This window comes from Anarrhichthys ocellatus, mitochondrion, assembly GCF_004355925.1.
Source record: "Anarrhichthys ocellatus mitochondrion, complete genome".
Taxonomy (NCBI): Eukaryota; Metazoa; Chordata; class Actinopteri; order Perciformes; family Anarhichadidae; genus Anarrhichthys; species Anarrhichthys ocellatus.
This window is the reverse complement of record NC_044782.1, coordinates 1-16,506: the sequence shown is the minus strand read 5'-3', so window position 1 is coordinate 16,506 and position 16,506 is coordinate 1. Positions and strand designations below refer to the sequence as shown.

The window sequence follows — 16,506 nt, the reverse complement described above, 5'->3', positions numbered from 1 at the left end:
ACATGAATTGTTTTAATAGTGTAAATAAGCGCATTTTAGGCCCAAAAAAACTACTAGAGGTTTTCCTGTTTCCGGGGGTTTTCAGGAGTCTTAGTGATCTCTCGAGTTTTAGGGGGGTAGGGGGGTTTTACGCGCAGAAACCGGGGGTCATATTAGATATCATTCGAGTGAACAAGCACTACTTATGCTCTTGAGATTATAATATGCAATTCTTATGTAAAGTCTTTTCAACACTCATACTATTTACCTGTTTCATTCGTTAAATGCTCACCCTTGTTAGTTAATACCGTGTGCGCTCTGTTATGTCAATTGAAAGGAAAAAAAAAAAGAGAACCCCTTGCCCGATGGAGAGAACGCCCGGCATGCTGGGTCATCTCGCTTATGCTCTCCACCATCACAAATGTAAGCGTCGATGAAAGTATGGGGGATAACATCAATTAATGGCCCTGAAGTAGGAACCAAATGCCAGGAATAGTGCACCGTATGAAACCCTTCAAATACTTGTCCCTCACCTTCAATAACCGTTAGCATTAAGAAATCAACTGATGGTCGGTTCTTACTACATCGCATGCTGCGATGTGACGAGATATGGAGTAAACGTATATCTTAACCTATGAGTAAATTGTGTTCGGTCTTAAATTTCGCCTATCCTTGAATTCGTATAAATGTTTCCTACATAATTGTTTGCTTTATACAAACCTTGGTATAATGATGATATATGAGGGGTGTACTACTATATATGTTGATTAAACATATACATGTCCTTGAATACCATTGAAATGGTCGAAATAAATTAATGGTGATTATACATATATGCACTAGGTACATACATGATATAAATTACATACGCGCAAAGAATAGTTTAGCTTAGAATCCTAGCTTTGGGAGTTAGGGGTGGGAGTTAAAATCTCCTTTCTTTGAGCAGTAGGGGGGAATTTAACCTCCGGCATCCGGTTTACAAGACCGGCGCTCTTACGCTGAGCTACTAGTGCACGATCACCCAAGCGCCTTATTTTCTGCCCACCCCGCTAGCGGAGAGAGGATTAGGAAAAGGGAAAAATATAAGACGGATGCAATTTGGCCAATAATAATGTACGGGTGTTCTACGGGTATGCCGCCGATTCATGTGAGAATAACAACATCTGCGATGAGAGTTCAGAATAGAAATTGAGTGATTGGGCGGAAGGTCAGTCCTTGTTGCTTAGAAGTGTGTAGGATTGGTACAACTATCAGGACGAGAATGGAGGCTAGAAGGGCCAGGACACCTCCTAGTTTGTTAGGGATGGATCGTAGGATCGCGTAGGCAAACAGAAAATATCATTCGGGCTTGATGTGGGGAGGGGTGATTAGTGGGTTCGCTGGGGTGAAGTTGTCAGGGTCTCCTAAGAGGTTGGGGGAGAATAGTGCTAGGGCTGTAAGACCAATAACTAAAGCTGCAAAGCCAAGAAGATCCTTATATGAAAAATATGGGTGAAATGAGATTTTGTCAGCATCTGAGTTTAGGCCAAGGGGGTTGTTTGAGCCCGTTTGGTGTAGGAATAGAAGGTGTACTAAAGTGGCACCCGCAATGACAAACGGAAAGAGGAAATGGAAGGCAAAAAATCGGGTTAGCGTAGCGTTGTCAACTGAGAAGCCTCCTCAGATTCATTGGACAAGAGAATTTCCGATGTACGGTACTGCAGAGAGAAGGTTGGTGATAACGGTTGCCCCTCAAAAGGACATTTGTCCTCAGGGTAGGACGTACCCCACGAAGGCAGTTATTATTACTAGAAGAAGTAGGACAACACCCACGTTTCATGTCTCTTTGTAGAGGTAGGAACCATAGTATAACCCTCGGCCGATGTGTATGTAGATGCAGATGAAAAAGAAAGATGCGCCGTTAGCATGGAGGTTTCGGATGAGTCAGCCGTAGTTAACGTCTCGGCAAATATGGCCAACAGAGGAGAAGGCGGTTGCAATGTCTGAGGTGTAATGTATGGCGAGGAAGAGTCCTGTGAGGATTTGAATGATTAAGCAAAGGCCAAGTAGGGAACCAAAGTTTCATCATACTGAGATATTGGAGGGGGCGGGTAGGTCAACTAGTGCGTTATTTGCGATTTTTAGTAGTGGGTGAGTTTTTCGTAGGCTTGCCATTAGAGGTTTTTGTAGTTGAATAACAACGGTGGTTTTTCAAGCCATTAGTCCTGGTTAAAGTCCTGGCAGGAATTATGACCTATATTATGTCTTTGTTCTTATTGGGGTTAGTACTGGGTTTAGTGGCTGTTGCTTCTAATCCTTCTCCATATTTTGCTGCTTTGGGGTTGGTTGTTGTAGCAGGTATGGGGTGTGGTGTTTTAGTTGGCCATGGAGGTCCTTTTTTATCATTAGTTTTATTTTTAATCTATTTGGGGGGAATACTAGTTGTATTTGCATATTCAGCAGCTTTAGCTGCTGAACCTTTCCCGGAGGGGTGAGGGAGTCGGCCTGTTGTGGCTTACATAGTCCTGTATATGTTTGGGGTGTGTTTAATTTCCAGTGCGGTATGAGGGGGGTGGTATGAAGCATCTTGGGTGCCGGCTGATGAGTTTGGGGAGTTTTCCATGTTTCGGGGGGATATTGGAGGGGTGGCCATAATGTACTCATCGGGGGGAGGAATACTAGTAATTAGTGCGTGGGTGTTGTTGCTTACGCTGTTTGTTGTTTTAGAGTTAACGCGTGGGTTGGGCCGAGGGACGCTTCGGGCGGTTTAATACGTAACTGCTAGGAGGGCAAGGGTTAGGGAGAGGAGGAAGAGGGCTAAATAGGTTTTGATCAACCCCTGTTGCGTATTACTAGTGATGGTTACTAGGGGGATATTAGAGGAGGCTACAGCTTTAGGTCCTACTTTTTCAATTCAAGATTGGTCAAGCATTTGGCTAGCAATTGTTTGTCCTAGGACAAGGTTGAGTTTTGGAGAAAATCGATGAATGATAGGTGGGAAGAATCCGAGCATGTTGGAGAAGTGGTGGAGGGTTAAATTTGGTGTTTTTTGGTATTGCTTGTTTGTCAGGGAGGCTAGTTCTAGGGCGAGGAGGAGGCCTGTAATTGTAACCAAGAGGGCGGCTAATTTGAGTAGTGGGGGTATAGTCATAACGGGGGTTTTTAGTGGAATGATACTTGAGGTAATTAAAAGGCCAGCAATAATGCTTCCTCATGCAAGTCGTTTAATGGGGTTAATAACTGCTGGGTTGTTTTCATTAAGGGGGGAGAGAGGGTTAAAGCGAGGGTGGCCCATTGATACAAAAAAGACTACTCGAAGGCTATAGATTGCTGTAAAGGAGGTGGCTAATAGGGTAAGAACGAGGGCTCAGGCGTTTAGGTGTGATGTGTTTAGGGCTTCAATGATTGCGTCTTTTGAGAAGAACCCTGCGAGGAACGGGGTGCCTGTAAGAGCAAGGCTCCCAATCGTTAGACAGGAAGAGGTAAAGGGGGTGAGGTGATGTATTCCTCCCATTTTACGGATGTCTTGTTCGTCATTTAAGCTGTGGATTACTGAGCCTGAGCAGAGGAAAAGTATTGCCTTGAAAAAGGCATGTGTACAAATGTGTAGGAAAGCGAGCTGGGGTTGATTTAGTCCGATAGTTACTATCATTAGGCCTAGCTGGCTTGATGTTGAGAAGGCAATGATTTTTTTGATATCATTTTGAGTTAAAGCACAGGTGGCTGTAAATAGGGTGGTTAGGGCTCCAAGGCAGAGGCAGGTGGTCAGGGCAGTTTGATTCCCCTCTAGTAGTGGGCTTATTCGTACAAGTAAAAAAATACCAGCAACAACTATAGTGCTGGAGTGTAGTAGGGCAGAGACCGGCGTAGGACCCTCCATGGCCGAGGGAAGCCATGGATGGAGCCCGAATTGGGCGGACTTGCCGGTTGCGGCAAGAATTAGTCCTAAGAGAGGGAAGGTGAGATCGGAGTCTTTAGAAGCTGCAAAAATTTGTTGTATTTCTCACGAGTTTAGGTTTATAGCTATTCATGCTATAGCAAAAATTAGGCCGATATCTCCCACACGGTTGTAGATGACGGCTTGAAGAGCGGCGGTATTAGCATCAGCTCGTCCGTATCATCACCCAATAAGAAGAAATGACATAATGCCAACCCCCTCTCATCCAATAAATAGTTGAAATATATTATTGGCTGTTACTAGAATGACTATGGCGATGAGGAAAACTAGAAGATATTTGAAGAAACGGTTTATATTGGGGTCTGCGTGTATATACCAGGATGCAAATTCTAGGATTGATCATGTTACATAAAGGGCAATTGGGGTAAAGATGATGGAGTAATGGTCAAATTTAAGGCTAATATTAATATCAAAGCAGGTCGTGTTTATTCAACTTCATGAGGTAATAATCGTTTCTGTGCCCTCATTAAAGAACATGAACAGTGGTAGGAGACTCACGAAGAAAGCTAGTTTTACTGCTGTTTTTACGTGAGAAACAGCTCAGGCGGGGGTCTGGGTGCGGGGGGAGAGGGTTGAGAGTAGGGGGTAGGCTAATAGTGCAAAAATAATAATTAGGCTTGAGGTTATTACAAGTGAAGTGGGATGCATAGCTACTACTTGGATTTGCACCAAGAGTTTCTGGTTCCTAAGACCAGCGGATGAGCTGTTATCCTTTAGAAGCGGCTCGAGTGAGCCCTGGGGTTCAACCAAGGTTGCGGAGATTAGCAGCCCCCGTTGCTGGCGAGCCTCTCTCGGTGGATAAGGGGGCTTTAACCCCTATCTTTAGAATCACAATCTAATATTCTTGTTAAACTATATCTACATGAGGCTCACCCTCAGATTAGTTCTGGCTTCATGATAAGTATAAGTAGCGGGATGAGGTGAAGGGCCATGAGAAGATGTTCACGGGTGTGAGAGGGGTCTAGGGCGATGATGTGTGTGGGAAGGGGGCCTCGCTGGGTTATAAGAAATATATAGAGAGAATAGCTTGCGGTAATAAGGGTGCCTGCTCCGGTTAATACTAGGGTCCATCAGGATCAGTTGAATATAGAGGTAATAATTATAATTTCCCCCATTAGATTAGGGAGCGGGGGAAGGGCTAAGTTGGCAAGACTTGCAATAAATCATCAGGTTGTCATTAGTGGCAGTACCATTTGTAATCCTCGAGCTAGGAGCATGGTTCGGCTATGTGTCCGCTCATAGTTCGTGTTAGCAAGGCAGAAGAGAGCAGAGGATGCGAGGCCGTGGGCAATCATGAGGATTAGGGCCCCGGTGAATCCTCAAGGGGTTTGAATAAGAATGCCTCCAACAACTAGGCCTATATGGCTTACGGAGGAGTAGGCGATGAGTGACTTCAAGTCTGTTTGACGTAAGCAGATTGAGCCTGTCATAATTACACCTCAAAGGGCAAAAACAATAAAGGGGTAACTTAGCTCTTGGGTCAAGGGGTCTAATATGACAACTATACGTATCATTCCGTAACCCCCGAGTTTTAAAAGTACTGCAGCAAGGACTATTGAGCCGGCAACTGGGGCTTCAACGTGTGCTTTGGGTAATCAGAGATGTACCCCGTACAGGGGTATTTTAACTAAGAATGCAAGAAGACAGCCAGCTCATCATAGTTTGTCTGCATAGGATGTAAGTTGAACGGGGTTTGAGTATTGTAGGGTAAGTAGTGATAGGGTACCTGCACTGTTTTGAAGCAGAAGGAGGGCGACTAAGAGTGGTAGAGACCCTGCTAGTGTATAGAAAAGGAAATAAATACCTGCATTTAGTCGTTCGGTTTGATTGCCCCAGCGGGTGATAATAATTAGTGTCGGGATAAGAGTAGCTTCAAATATGACGTAGAACATAATAATTTCGGTAGCTCCGAAGGCTAAGATAAGGAAGATTTGAAGGGATGTTAATAGGGTAATGTAGGTGCGTTGGCGGTTGATGGGTTCAAGTGCGGTGTGGCTCTGACTTGCCATAATCATAAGGGGAAGTAGTCAGCAAGTTAGGACTAGGAGGGGCGTGGATAGGGGGTCTGTCGCTATGTAACTATTGAGGTTGAATCAGCCAGTCTCTGACATGTTGATTAATCAGGAGAGGCTAAGGAGGGCAATAATAAGACTTTGAGTAAGGGTTGTGGGTCATAATCACTTGGGTTTGACTATTCAGGCGGTGGGTACTAGTATGAGGGTGGGGATTAAGATTTTTAGCATTGTAGGAGGTTGAGGCTTTGAAGGTGGTCTGTTCCATGGGTTCGTGCGGTGGCTACCAGTAAGGCGAGGCCTGCACTTGCTTCACAGGCCGAAAATGCTAGCAAGAGTATGGGGGCTGCGGAGAAGCTTGTAGACCCTAGTTGCAAGGTTCATAGGGAGAGGGCAATGAATAAAGAAAGTATTATGCCTTCTAAGCAGAGAAGGGCGGAGAGTAGGTGGGTACGATGAAAGGCCAGGCCGGTCAGTCCTAGCATGAAAGCCGATGAGAAGGCAAAGTGAGCGGGGGTCATTAGGTAATTATGGACTTTAACCACAAGTTTTTGAGCCGAAATCAAAGGTTTTTCTTAAACTAATTGCCTATTCAGCTCATTCTAGGCCCCCTTGGAGTCATTCATAAATTAGGCCTAGGGTGAGAAGAGCTAACACGGCTGTGGCTCAGAGGAACGTTAGCAGTGGGGATGTTAGCTGGTCTCCTCAGGGTAGTGGGAGCAGTAGGGCAATTTCTAAGTCAAATAGTAGGAACAGGATTGCGACTAGGAAGAATCGCAATGAAAAGGGTAGGCGGGCCGATCCAAGTGGATCAAAACCGCACTCATAGGGTGAAAGCTTCTCGTGGTCAGGGGTCATTTGGGGGAGCCAGAAGGATACAAGGGCTAAAATAATCGAGAGTGCTGTGGTGATTAAGATTACAGTTGTGACTAAGTTCATTATCTTTCCTTGGATTTTAACCAAGACCGGGTGATTGGAAGTCACTTATACTAACTTTAGTACTAGAAAGATTAGGATCCTCATCAGTAGATGGAGATGTATAGGAATAGTCAGACAACATCGACGAAGTGTCAGTATCAGGCGGCTGCTTCAAATCCGAAGTGATGGTCTGATGTAAAATGGTAGCGAATTTGACGGAGTAAGCAAACGGCCAGGAATAAAGAGCCAATAATAACATGTAGCCCGTGGAAGCCAGTGGCTACAAAGAAGGTAGAGCCGTATACGCCGTCTGCGATTGTAAATGGGGCCTCATAGTATTCCATGGCCTGGAGGAAGGTGAAATAAAACCCGAGGAGAATGGTAAGTGCAAGGGATTGAATGGCTTGTTTTCGTGCCCCCTCTATAATACTATGGTGGGCTCAGGTGACTGTAACCCCCGAGGCAAGCAGGACTGCTGTATTAAGTAGGGGTACTTCAAATGGGTCAAGCGTAGTAATGCCCGTGGGTGGTCAACACCCGCCTAGTTCTGGGGTGGGGGCAAGACTTGCGTGGTAAAAAGCCCAGAAGAACCCAAGGAAAAAGAAAACTTCTGAAGTAATGAAAAGAATTATACCGTAGCGGAGCCCTTTCTGAACAGGGGGTGTATGGTGTCCTTGGAAGGTACCTTCCCGCACGATATCTCGTCATCACTGGTATATTGTGAGAAGGAGGAGGGCTATTCCAAGGGTTATTAGGGTCGTGGACTGGAAGTGGAACCAGGTTGCGAGACCGGATGTTATTAATAGGGCAGCAACTGCACCTGTTAAAGGTCAGGGGCTGGGGTCAACTATATGGTAGGGGTGTGCTTGGTGGGCCATTAAACGTTCTCTTGTAGATAAAGCGTTAATAGAAGGACAAATACGTAAGCCTGAATTATAGCCACAGCGATTTCTAAAAGGGTGAGGAGAACAAGCACCACAGATGTCAGAAGGGCTACGGTAGGTATTAGGGGTATAAGAACAAAGGCGGCTGTTGCAATTAGCTGGATAAGAAGATGGCCGGCAGTCAAATTTGCTGTTAGTCGGACCCCGAGGGCGAGGGGGCGGATGAAAAGACTAATTGTCTCGATAATAATAAGGACCGGAATTAGGGGGCCTGGGGTACCTTCTGGCAGTAGGTGTCCGAGGGCGTGGGTTGGTTGGTTTCGCATCCCGATAATTACGGTTGCAAGTCATAGGGGGGTTGCAAGGCCTAAATTAAGGGAAAGTTGGGTGGTTGGTGTAAAGGTATAAGGGAGAAGGCCTAGTATATTTAGGGTAATTAAGAAGATTATTAGTGAGGTTAAAAGAGCGGCCCACTTATGACCCCCTAGGTTTAGAGGTATAAGAAGTTGTTGTGTGAAGCGATTAATAAATCAACCCTGAAGGGCAAGGAAGCGGTTATTTAATCATCGGGCCGTGGGTGTAGGGTATAAAATTCAGGGGAGGGTCAGAGCTAGGGCTATTAAAGGGACTCCTAGATATGTGGGGCTCATAAATTGGTCAAAGAAGCTTAGTGTCATGGTCAGGTTCAAGGGTCTGTTTTAGGTTTCTCTGTGCTATGGAGTGTTGGCTCGTTGGGGAAGGTGTGAGCTAACACTTTGGGTGGAATGACGGTTAAAAAAACCAATCATGAGAAGACTAGGATTGCAAATCAAGGCGCGGGGTTGAGTTGAGGCATGTCGCTAGGGGTGGTTGGGAGTCACCAATCTTTAGCTTAAAAGGCTAACGCTAGGCCCTATTTAGCTTCTTAGCGAGGCGTCTTCAAGTATTCGGGAGGACCAGTTTTCAAAGTGTTCTAGAGGGACTGCCTCAACTACGATGGGCATAAAGCTGTGATTTGCTCCGCAAATCTCGGAGCATTGACCGTAAAAAACCCCGGGCCGAGATGCAATAAAGGCGGTTTGGTTTAGTCGGCCTGGGACTGCGTCTATTTTAATACCCAGGGCCGGGACTGCCCACGAGTGAAGGACATCGTCAGCGGAGACTAAGACTCGGATCGGGGATTCTACTGGAATTACCATTCGATGGTCGGCTTCTAGGAGACGGAATTGTCCCGGGGTTAAATCTTGTGTTGGGATTATGTATGCGTCGAATCCGAGATCTTCGTAGTCTGTGTACTCATAGCTTCAGTATCATTGATGACCCACGGCTTTAATCGTGAGAAGGGGGTTATTGACTTCGTCTATAAGGTAAAGAATGCGTAGGGAGGGTAGGGCAATAAGGATGAGAATAATTGCTGGGAGGACAGTTCAGATAATTTCAATTTCTTGAGAATCTAAAATGTATTTGTTTGTCAATTTGGTGGAGACTATAGCCACAATAATGTAAAGCACCAAAGTGCTAATTAAGAAGACGATTATTAGGGCGTGGTCATGAAAATGAAGAAGTTCTTCTATTACAGGTGAAGCTGCATCTTGAAATCCTAGCTGTGAGGGATGGGCCATGGGGGGTAAGACACGCGGGAATTTAACCCACAATTCTGCCTCGACAAGGCGGTGTAATATACTTGTTACTAGTGTCTTATAAAGAAAGTGACAGAGCGGTTATGTGGCTGGCTTGAAATCAGTCCATGGGGGTTCGACTCCTCCCTTTCTCGTTAGTTTGATTGAACTTGAACAAATGCAGGCTCCTCGAAAGTGTGGTAGGGGGGAGGGCAGCCGTGTAGTCACTCTACATTTGTTGTCGTAAGTTCTACTGCTAGAACTTCTCGTTTAGCAGCAAATGCTTCTCAGATGATGAACAGGAATATAATTACTGCGACCAAAGAGATTAGAGATCCCACGGAGGAGACCGTGTTTCATAGGGTATAGGCATCTGGGTAGTCTGAGTATCGTCGAGGTATTCCGGCAAGACCTAAGAAGTGTTGGGGGAAAAAGGTTAAATTAACACCCGCAAATATTACCCCGAAGTGGATTTTTGTTCAAGTGCTGTGAAGGGTGTAGCCTGAAAATAACGGGAATCAGTGTACGAAGCCGGCAACAATAGCAAATACAGCACCCATAGATAGAACGTAGTGGAAATGGGCGACCACATAATAGGTGTCGTGGAGTACAATGTCGAGGGAGGAGTTTGCAAGAATAATTCCTGTTAAGCCCCCCACTGTAAAAAGAAAAATAAACCCCAGTGCTCAGAGAAGGGGGGTCTCTCATTTGATGGAACCTCCGTGGAGGGTGGCAAGTCAGCTAAAGACTTTTACGCCTGTAGGGATTGCGATGATTATGGTGGCAGAGGTGAAGTAAGCGCGTGTGTCTACATCCATCCCCACTGTAAACATATGGTGGGCTCACACGATAAAGCCTAGAAGGCCGATGGCCATCATTGCCCACACCATGCCTATATACCCGAAAGGTTCTTTTTTACCAGAATAGTAGGCAACAATATGTGAAATTATTCCGAAGCCTGGAAGAATAAGAATGTACACTTCGGGATGGCCAAAGAATCAAAACAGGTGTTGGTAAAGGATTGGGTCTCCCCCTCCGGCGGGGTCGAAGAAGGTGGTGTTGAGGTTGCGGTCTGTTAGGAGCATGGTAATTCCAGCTGCAAGCACGGGGAGGGAAAGGAGTAGTAGAACCGCCGTAATAAGAACTGACCAAACGAAGAGAGGTGTCTGGTATTGAGAAATCGCAGGGGGCTTCATGTTAATAATAGTTGTAATGAAATTAATTGCTCCAAGGATTGAAGAAATTCCTGCCAGGTGAAGGGAAAAGATTGTTAAATCAACAGAGGCTCCTGCATGGGCTAAATTACCAGAAAGAGGGGGGTAGACTGTTCACCCTGTCCCAGCACCCGCTTCCACCCCAGAAGAGGCAAGGAGAAGGAGAAAAGATGGGGGAAGGAGTCAAAAGCTCATGTTGTTTATTCGGGGAAATGCTATGTCCGGGGCCCCGATCATTAAGGGAACAAGCCAGTTTCCGAAACCTCCGATCATGATTGGTATCACTATAAAGAAAATTATTACGAACGCATGTGCCGTAACAATAACATTATAAATTTGGTCGTCCCCCAAGAGGGCGCCGGGTTGGCTTAGCTCCGCTCGAATGAGGAGGCTTAGGGCTGTGCCCACCATTCCGGCTCATGCACCGAATACTAGATAAAGGGTGCCAATGTCTTTGTGATTAGTCGAGAAAAATCAGCGTGTGATGGCCACAGGTAGGATGGCTGAGTTAAGCGGTGGATTGTAGACCCATAGACAGAGGTTCGAGCCCTCTTCTTATCAAGCCCTAAGGTGTTCCACATATAAGATTGCAAATCTTAAGAGGCAGACTAACCCCTGCTAGGGCTTTCCCCGCCTTCTAATGGCTAGACAAGGCGGGGAAAGTAGGTTGATGCCCGCTGGTTTGAGCGCTTAGCTGTTAACTAAGAATTTGCAGGATCGAGGCCTGCCGACCTAGAAAGGCTTTAGCTTAATTAAAGTGTCTGTTTTGCATGCAGAAGATGTGGGGTAGTGTCCTGCAAGTCTTATCAGGGGCTGGGAGGTTTTCACTCCCGCTTAGGGCTTTGAAGGCCCTTGGTCTTGTGTTAGCCTAAGCCTCTTAGATGGTTAGGAGGGCTACTGCGGCGGGGGTTAAAGGTAGTAGTAGCAAGGTTGCTGAGGTCGAAATGGCAACAGGAAGTGTAAGTTGCGAGGATGTAAAGCGCCAAGGGGTCACCCCGGTAGTGCTATTGGGGGATATAGTAAGTGTTATAGCGTAGGAGAGGCGCAGATAGAAGTACAAACTGAGTAAGGCCGCTAAGGCGGCCAGTGTTGCAGTGAGGGCCAGGTCTTGTTTAGCAAGTTCTTGTAAGATTAGTCATTTTGGTATAAACCCGGTGAGGGGGGGAAGGCCCCCTAAAGAGAGGAGGATAAGAGGGGCGAGGGAGGTCAGGGAGGGTGCTTTTGCTCAAGAGGTGCTAAGGGCATTTAGGGTGGTTGAATTATTTAACTTAAATACGAGGAAAGTGGAAAATGTTATGAGGAAGTAAGTAAGGAGGGTAAGGAGGGTTAAGGAGGGTGAGAATTGTATTACAAGAATTATTCAGCCGAGGTGAGCAATGGAAGAGTAGGCCAGAATTTTTCGCAGTTGGGTTTGGTTTAGTCCGCCCCACCCTCCGACAAGGGTTGATATAAGTCCCAGGGTGATGAGAAGAGTAGAGTTTAGGGGTTGAATTTGTATAAGTAGGGCAAAGGGTGCTAGTTTTTGTCAAGTGGACAGAATTAGTCCTGTGGTAAGGTCTAGTCCTTGAAGGACTTCGGGTAATCATGCATGGACTGGGGCTAGGCCGACTTTTAGTGCAAGGGCCAGGGTAATAATGGTGATTGGGAGAGGGTGAGATATTTGTTGAATGTCTCATTGTCCTGTTATTCAGGCATTGGTGGTGCTTGCAAACAGAAGTATTGCGGCCCCGGTGGCTTGTGTTAGGAAGTATTTAGTGGTGGCTTCAACTGCTCGTGGATGATGATGTTGTGCTATTAGTGGGATAATCGCAAGGGTATTTATTTCGAGGCCTATTCAGGCGAGTAGTCAGTGGGAGCTGGCAAAGGTGATTGTAGTTCCTAGGCCTAAACCAAAGAGTAGGGTGGCTAAGATGTACGGGTTCATTAGCAAAGGAGGGAGTTTAACCAACATGTTTGGGGTATGGGCCCAAAAGCTTAATTAGCTGACTTTACTAGGAAGTGGTGTAGTGGAAGCACTGAGAGTTTTGATCTCTTTAGGTAGGGTTCGAGCCCCTTCTTTCTAAGGAGCTGGGGGGACTTTAACCCCCATAGTTCACTCTATCAAAGTGGCCCTTTGCTTCAGGCACAGCCCCGTGTCTATACTTGTGGAGGTAGACCAGCAAAAGCGATGGGGAGAGCGAGATGCCAAATAACCAGGGCTAGTGTAAGTGGAAGAAAGTTTTTTCAGATTAGATGTATGAGTTGGTCGTATCGGAATCGGGGGTAGGAGGCTCGCACTCAGAGGAACATGACTGATAGAAGGGCTGCTTTGGTCATCAGGTTAATAGCGGTTAATTCTGGGATGGAGGGGATATGTGAGGCGCCTAAGAAGAGTGTGGCGGATAGGGTATTTATAAGTAGGATGTTGGCATATTCTGCGAGGAAAAAGAGTGCGAATGGTCCTCCTGCATATTCTACGTTAAACCCTGAGACAAGCTCGGATTCTCCCTCGGTAAGGTCAAAGGGTGCCCGGTTGGTTTCAGCTAAGGTGGAGATGTATCATATGGCTGCTAATGGTCAGGCAGGTATAATTAGTCAAATGCTCTCTTGCGCAATGTTAAAGGTTTGCAGGGTAAAGCCTCCCGTGAAGATAATAATATTTAGGAGAATTAGGCCTAGGCTGACCTCGTATGAAATAGTCTGAGCAACCGCTCGAAGGGCTCCGATAAGAGCGTATTTTGAATTAGAAGCCCACCCTGAGCCTAGAATAGAGTATACTGCCAGGCTAGATAAAGCAAGAATAAATAAGATGCCTAGATTCAGGTCAATTATAGGGTAGGGGAGGGGCATGGGGGCTCAAAGGGTAAGGGCTAAGGTGAGGGCTAGTATAGGGGTTAATAGGAATAAGATCGGGGAAGCGGTAGAGGGACGAACGGGCTCTTTAATGAAGAGTTTAAGGCCGTCTGCGATGGGTTGTAGGAGTCCGTAGGGGCCTACAATATTGGGGCCTTTTCGCAACTGCATGTAGCCAAGTACTTTTCGCTCTAGAAGGGTAAGAAAAGCGACAGCCAGGAGGACGGGCACGATAAAGGTTAAGGGGTTAATAATGTGAGTAATGACTGTAGATATCATAGTTAGGGAGAGGACTTGAACCTCTGTAGAAAGGGCTTAGGTCTTTTGCAATTGCCGGGCTCTGCCACCTTAACATGCCTTTTTCTTAGGCAACGGGGCATGCCCCCTTGCCTACTTTAGTTGACTTCAGCAGGTGGAGGGGAGGCATGCCTTGAGCATGGGCCTCCTCTTTCCGGTCCTTTCGTACTAGAAAAGAGCACAGCATAGATAGAAACTGACCTGGATTACTCCGGTCTGAACTCAGATCACGTAGGACTTTAATCGTTGAACAAACGAACCCTCAATAGCGGCTGCACCATTAGGATGTCCTGATCCAACATCGAGGTCGTAAACCCCCTTGTCGATATGGGCTCTAAAAGAGGATTGCGCTGTTATCCCTAGGGTAACTCGGTCCGTTGATCGGCATTGCCGGATCTTACTGGTCAGAATTTCTGTTTACTAGAGCTGTGGCTCTTAGTTGTAGGAGGGGTGCTCCCATTCCACGTGGGGGTTTTTTAATTCCCCGCGGTCGCCCCAACCAAAGACATTAGGGTAGGTTCCATCTGGTTTAGTCCTTTATTTCGGGTTATTAACATGATCTATCTTGGTGTCTAAAGCTCCATAGGGTCTTCTCGTCTTATGTTTGTACCCCCGCTTCTGCACGGGGAGATCAACTTCATTGACTGGAAAGAGGAGACAGTTAAGCCCTCGTTATGCCATTCATACAGGTCTTCATTTAAAAGACAAGTGATTGCGCTACCTTCGCACGGTCAAAATACCGCGGCCGTTAAACTAATAGTCACAGGGCAGGCGGGACCTCTTATTTATTAAGTTTGCAAGAGGCGATGTTTTTGGTAAACAGGCGAGGCTTTAATGTTTGCCGAGTTCCTTCTCTTTCTTTTAGTCTTTCCCTGTGGGCACACCTGTGTGGGGTTAACGGTTATTCCCTGAATGTTTTTCTTGTTGTTTAATCTCTTATTCAGTACCCTCTTTGTTTGGGGCCGTTAATGGTCGGTGGGGTGTCCGTTCCGATATACATGTGTGCAGGGAGAGAGCCGGGGCTCTCTTATTACTCATATTAGCATAATCACCCCCATGCACGCATGGGGCGGTCCATTATGTTTAGGGGAATAAGATTTTGTAGTCAGAATAAGAAGGGTTTGAGTGTAATATCTGAGCTTTAACGCTTTCTAAGGGGATGGCTGCTTTTAGGCCCACCCAAATATTTTCCTTTAGATATTATGATCTTTATCCTCCTGGTAAAGTTGTGTCTTGGTTCAAAGGGGCTGTACCCCCTTTGACTAACTCTCCTGGTTTCTTAAGTACATCGATAGGGGTTAGGCTAAGGTGAAAAGAGAAGCAAGGAGGCTGAACTTCTATTCATCTCTTGGACAACCAGCTATTACTGGGTTCGGTAGGTCTGTCACCTCTACTCAAAGCTCTTCCCACTCTTTTGCCACAGAGACGGGTGTGCCCTATTAATAGGCTGTCTTGGAGTAGCTCACCCAGTTTCGGGATATCAAACTAAAGCACTCTTTGCTTGGGTTACACTTGCTAAATCATGATGCAAAAGGTACGAGTTTTAATCTCTGCTTTTTTAGGCTTCACTGGGTTTTTTCACTTCTCTTTCAGCATTCCCTTGCGGTACTTTCTCTATTGCGCCGTTGGTCCCGTTTCTATCACCTATACTAAGGGGGAAAAATGGTTTGTTTAATGAATGTTAGTGTACTTAGGGGTTATTAACAGGGGTTTGTTGGAGTTGTTTGAGCGGGCTAGCTATAAAGCTTCAGGGCGACCCGACTTGCACGGATGACTTCTCAGTGTAAGGGAGATGCTTTTCTATCTTAGCTACGCTCTGATTTTTCCAAGTGCACCTTCCGGTACACTTACCATGTTACGACTTGCCTCCCCTTTGCGATTATTAGGGTTTAGTTAATTAGGTTGGTGGGCTTGGGGAGAGTGACGGGCGGTGTGTGCGCGCTTCAGGGCCAATTTCAGTGGAACGCTCTATTTTCCGCTTACTGCTAAATCCTCCTTCGGATGAACGTTTCAGTGCATCGTCCGTATTCGCTGTAATTAGCGAATGTAGCCCATTTCTTCCCCTCCCATACGCTACACCTCGACCTGACGTTTTGGGTTATACCAGTTTAGCTTACTATTAGACCTTCACAGGGTAAGCTGACGACGGCGGTATATAGGCGGGGAAAACAAGGAAAGGTGAGGTTGAACGGGGGTTATCGGTTCTAGAACAGGCTCCTCTAGGTGGATCTAAAGCACCGCCAAGTCCTTTGGGTTTTAAGCTGATGCTCGTAGTTCCCAGGCGGATAGTGGGTGTAATATACTATCAATGTTTAGGGCTAGGCATAGTGGGGTATCTAATCCCAGTTTGTGCCGTAGCTTTCGTGGGTTCAGATTAAATAAAGCCACCTTCGTGGTTGAACTTCTTATCTTCGGGTGCGTATAACAGCCGTGAGGATGTTCGGCTTTAGTGTAAATTTTAACTTAACCACTCTTTACGCCGTGGTCTTTCAACTTGGGCCTCTCGTATAACCGCGGTGGCTGGCACGAGTTTTACCGGCCCTCTTAGCTTTGACTAAGTCAAGTTTTCACTTATGGCTTAATGTTTATCACTGCTGAGTTCCCTTGAGGGTGTGGCTAAGCAAGGCGTCATGGGCTCACTAGAGATGTGCCTGATACCAGCTCCTTGTTCCCTGGCGGGGAACTGTAGGGCATTCTCACAGGAGTGCGGATACTTGCATGTGTAAGTTTAGCTAAAGTTGATAGTAAAGTCAGGACCAAGCCTTTGTGCTTGCGGAGCTTTCTAGGGTCCATCTTAACATCTTCAGTGTTATGCTTTACTTAAGCTACGCTAGC

The 16,506-nt window shown here is 46.2% G+C and overlaps 13 protein-coding genes and 24 non-coding genes across 37 annotated transcripts, besides 1 other annotated feature; 9 read left to right on the top strand and 28 right to left on the bottom strand. All coding sequences in view use genetic code 2, as the record gives it.

Annotated features, from left to right (window-relative positions):
* Window positions 1-851: a stem loop.
* Window positions 852-921, top strand: F6E60_mgt22. The gene has a single exon. It is a non-coding gene; the product is annotated as a tRNA-Pro (tRNA).
* F6E60_mgt21 lies at window positions 921-992 on the bottom strand. Its single transcript has one exon. It is a non-coding gene; the product is annotated as a tRNA-Thr (tRNA).
* Window positions 993-2,133, bottom strand: CYTB (cytochrome b). The gene has a single exon. A coding segment is annotated over exon 1 (1,141 nt).
* Window positions 2,134-2,138: 5 nt separating this feature from the next.
* Window positions 2,139-2,207, top strand: F6E60_mgt20. The gene has a single exon. It is a non-coding gene; the product is annotated as a tRNA-Glu (tRNA).
* On the top strand, window positions 2,208-2,729 carry ND6 (NADH dehydrogenase subunit 6). Its single transcript has one exon. The coding sequence runs from the start codon at window positions 2,208-2,210 to the stop codon at window positions 2,727-2,729; it is 522 nt and encodes a 173-aa protein (YP_009695243.1).
* On the bottom strand, window positions 2,726-4,564 carry ND5 (NADH dehydrogenase subunit 5). The gene has a single exon. The coding sequence runs from the start codon at window positions 4,562-4,564 to the stop codon at window positions 2,726-2,728; it is 1,839 nt and encodes a 612-aa protein (YP_009695242.1).
* F6E60_mgt19 lies at window positions 4,565-4,637 on the bottom strand. Its single transcript has one exon. It is a non-coding gene; the product is annotated as a tRNA-Leu (tRNA).
* A 4-nt stretch (window positions 4,638-4,641) lies between these two features.
* F6E60_mgt18 lies at window positions 4,642-4,709 on the bottom strand. Its single transcript has one exon. It is a non-coding gene; the product is annotated as a tRNA-Ser (tRNA).
* Window positions 4,710-4,778, bottom strand: F6E60_mgt17. The gene has a single exon. It is a non-coding gene; the product is annotated as a tRNA-His (tRNA).
* Window positions 4,779-6,159, bottom strand: ND4 (NADH dehydrogenase subunit 4). Its single transcript has one exon. A coding segment is annotated over exon 1 (1,381 nt).
* On the bottom strand, window positions 6,153-6,449 carry ND4L (NADH dehydrogenase subunit 4L). The gene has a single exon. The coding sequence runs from the start codon at window positions 6,447-6,449 to the stop codon at window positions 6,153-6,155; it is 297 nt and encodes a 98-aa protein (YP_009695240.1).
* F6E60_mgt16 lies at window positions 6,450-6,518 on the bottom strand. Its single transcript has one exon. It is a non-coding gene; the product is annotated as a tRNA-Arg (tRNA).
* Window positions 6,519-6,867, bottom strand: ND3 (NADH dehydrogenase subunit 3). Its single transcript has one exon. A coding segment is annotated over exon 1 (349 nt).
* F6E60_mgt15 lies at window positions 6,868-6,939 on the bottom strand. Its single transcript has one exon. It is a non-coding gene; the product is annotated as a tRNA-Gly (tRNA).
* COX3 (cytochrome c oxidase subunit III) lies at window positions 6,940-7,724 on the bottom strand. The gene has a single exon. A coding segment is annotated over exon 1 (785 nt).
* On the bottom strand, window positions 7,724-8,407 carry ATP6 (ATP synthase F0 subunit 6). The gene has a single exon. The coding sequence runs from the start codon at window positions 8,405-8,407 to the stop codon at window positions 7,724-7,726; it is 684 nt and encodes a 227-aa protein (YP_009695237.1).
* Window positions 8,398-8,565, bottom strand: ATP8 (ATP synthase F0 subunit 8). Its single transcript has one exon. It carries the CDS (start codon window positions 8,563-8,565, stop codon window positions 8,398-8,400), a length of 168 nt encoding a protein of 55 aa, YP_009695236.1.
* A 1-nt stretch (window position 8,566) lies between these two features.
* Window positions 8,567-8,640, bottom strand: F6E60_mgt14. The gene has a single exon. It is a non-coding gene; the product is annotated as a tRNA-Lys (tRNA).
* COX2 (cytochrome c oxidase subunit II) lies at window positions 8,641-9,331 on the bottom strand. Its single transcript has one exon. A coding segment is annotated over exon 1 (691 nt).
* A 6-nt stretch (window positions 9,332-9,337) lies between these two features.
* Window positions 9,338-9,409, bottom strand: F6E60_mgt13. Its single transcript has one exon. It is a non-coding gene; the product is annotated as a tRNA-Asp (tRNA).
* Window positions 9,410-9,412: 3 nt separating this feature from the next.
* On the top strand, window positions 9,413-9,483 carry F6E60_mgt12. The gene has a single exon. It is a non-coding gene; the product is annotated as a tRNA-Ser (tRNA).
* On the bottom strand, window positions 9,484-11,034 carry COX1 (cytochrome c oxidase subunit I). Its single transcript has one exon. The coding sequence runs from the start codon at window positions 11,032-11,034 to the stop codon at window positions 9,484-9,486; it is 1,551 nt and encodes a 516-aa protein (YP_009695234.1).
* A 1-nt stretch (window position 11,035) lies between these two features.
* On the top strand, window positions 11,036-11,103 carry F6E60_mgt11. Its single transcript has one exon. It is a non-coding gene; the product is annotated as a tRNA-Tyr (tRNA).
* Window positions 11,104-11,169, top strand: F6E60_mgt10. Its single transcript has one exon. It is a non-coding gene; the product is annotated as a tRNA-Cys (tRNA).
* A 36-nt stretch (window positions 11,170-11,205) lies between these two features.
* Window positions 11,206-11,278, top strand: F6E60_mgt09. The gene has a single exon. It is a non-coding gene; the product is annotated as a tRNA-Asn (tRNA).
* A 1-nt stretch (window position 11,279) lies between these two features.
* F6E60_mgt08 lies at window positions 11,280-11,348 on the top strand. Its single transcript has one exon. It is a non-coding gene; the product is annotated as a tRNA-Ala (tRNA).
* A 1-nt stretch (window position 11,349) lies between these two features.
* F6E60_mgt07 lies at window positions 11,350-11,420 on the bottom strand. Its single transcript has one exon. It is a non-coding gene; the product is annotated as a tRNA-Trp (tRNA).
* On the bottom strand, window positions 11,421-12,466 carry ND2 (NADH dehydrogenase subunit 2). Its single transcript has one exon. A coding segment is annotated over exon 1 (1,046 nt).
* Window positions 12,467-12,535, bottom strand: F6E60_mgt06. The gene has a single exon. It is a non-coding gene; the product is annotated as a tRNA-Met (tRNA).
* On the top strand, window positions 12,535-12,605 carry F6E60_mgt05. Its single transcript has one exon. It is a non-coding gene; the product is annotated as a tRNA-Gln (tRNA).
* Window positions 12,605-12,674, bottom strand: F6E60_mgt04. The gene has a single exon. It is a non-coding gene; the product is annotated as a tRNA-Ile (tRNA).
* Window positions 12,675-12,678: 4 nt separating this feature from the next.
* On the bottom strand, window positions 12,679-13,653 carry ND1 (NADH dehydrogenase subunit 1). The gene has a single exon. The coding sequence runs from the start codon at window positions 13,651-13,653 to the stop codon at window positions 12,679-12,681; it is 975 nt and encodes a 324-aa protein (YP_009695232.1).
* Window positions 13,654-13,727, bottom strand: F6E60_mgt03. The gene has a single exon. It is a non-coding gene; the product is annotated as a tRNA-Leu (tRNA).
* Window positions 13,728-15,418, bottom strand: F6E60_mgr01. The gene has a single exon. It is a non-coding gene; the product is annotated as a 16S ribosomal RNA (ribosomal RNA).
* Window positions 15,419-15,490, bottom strand: F6E60_mgt02. The gene has a single exon. It is a non-coding gene; the product is annotated as a tRNA-Val (tRNA).
* On the bottom strand, window positions 15,491-16,438 carry F6E60_mgr02. Its single transcript has one exon. It is a non-coding gene; the product is annotated as a 12S ribosomal RNA (ribosomal RNA).
* On the bottom strand, window positions 16,439-16,506 carry F6E60_mgt01. The gene has a single exon. It is a non-coding gene; the product is annotated as a tRNA-Phe (tRNA).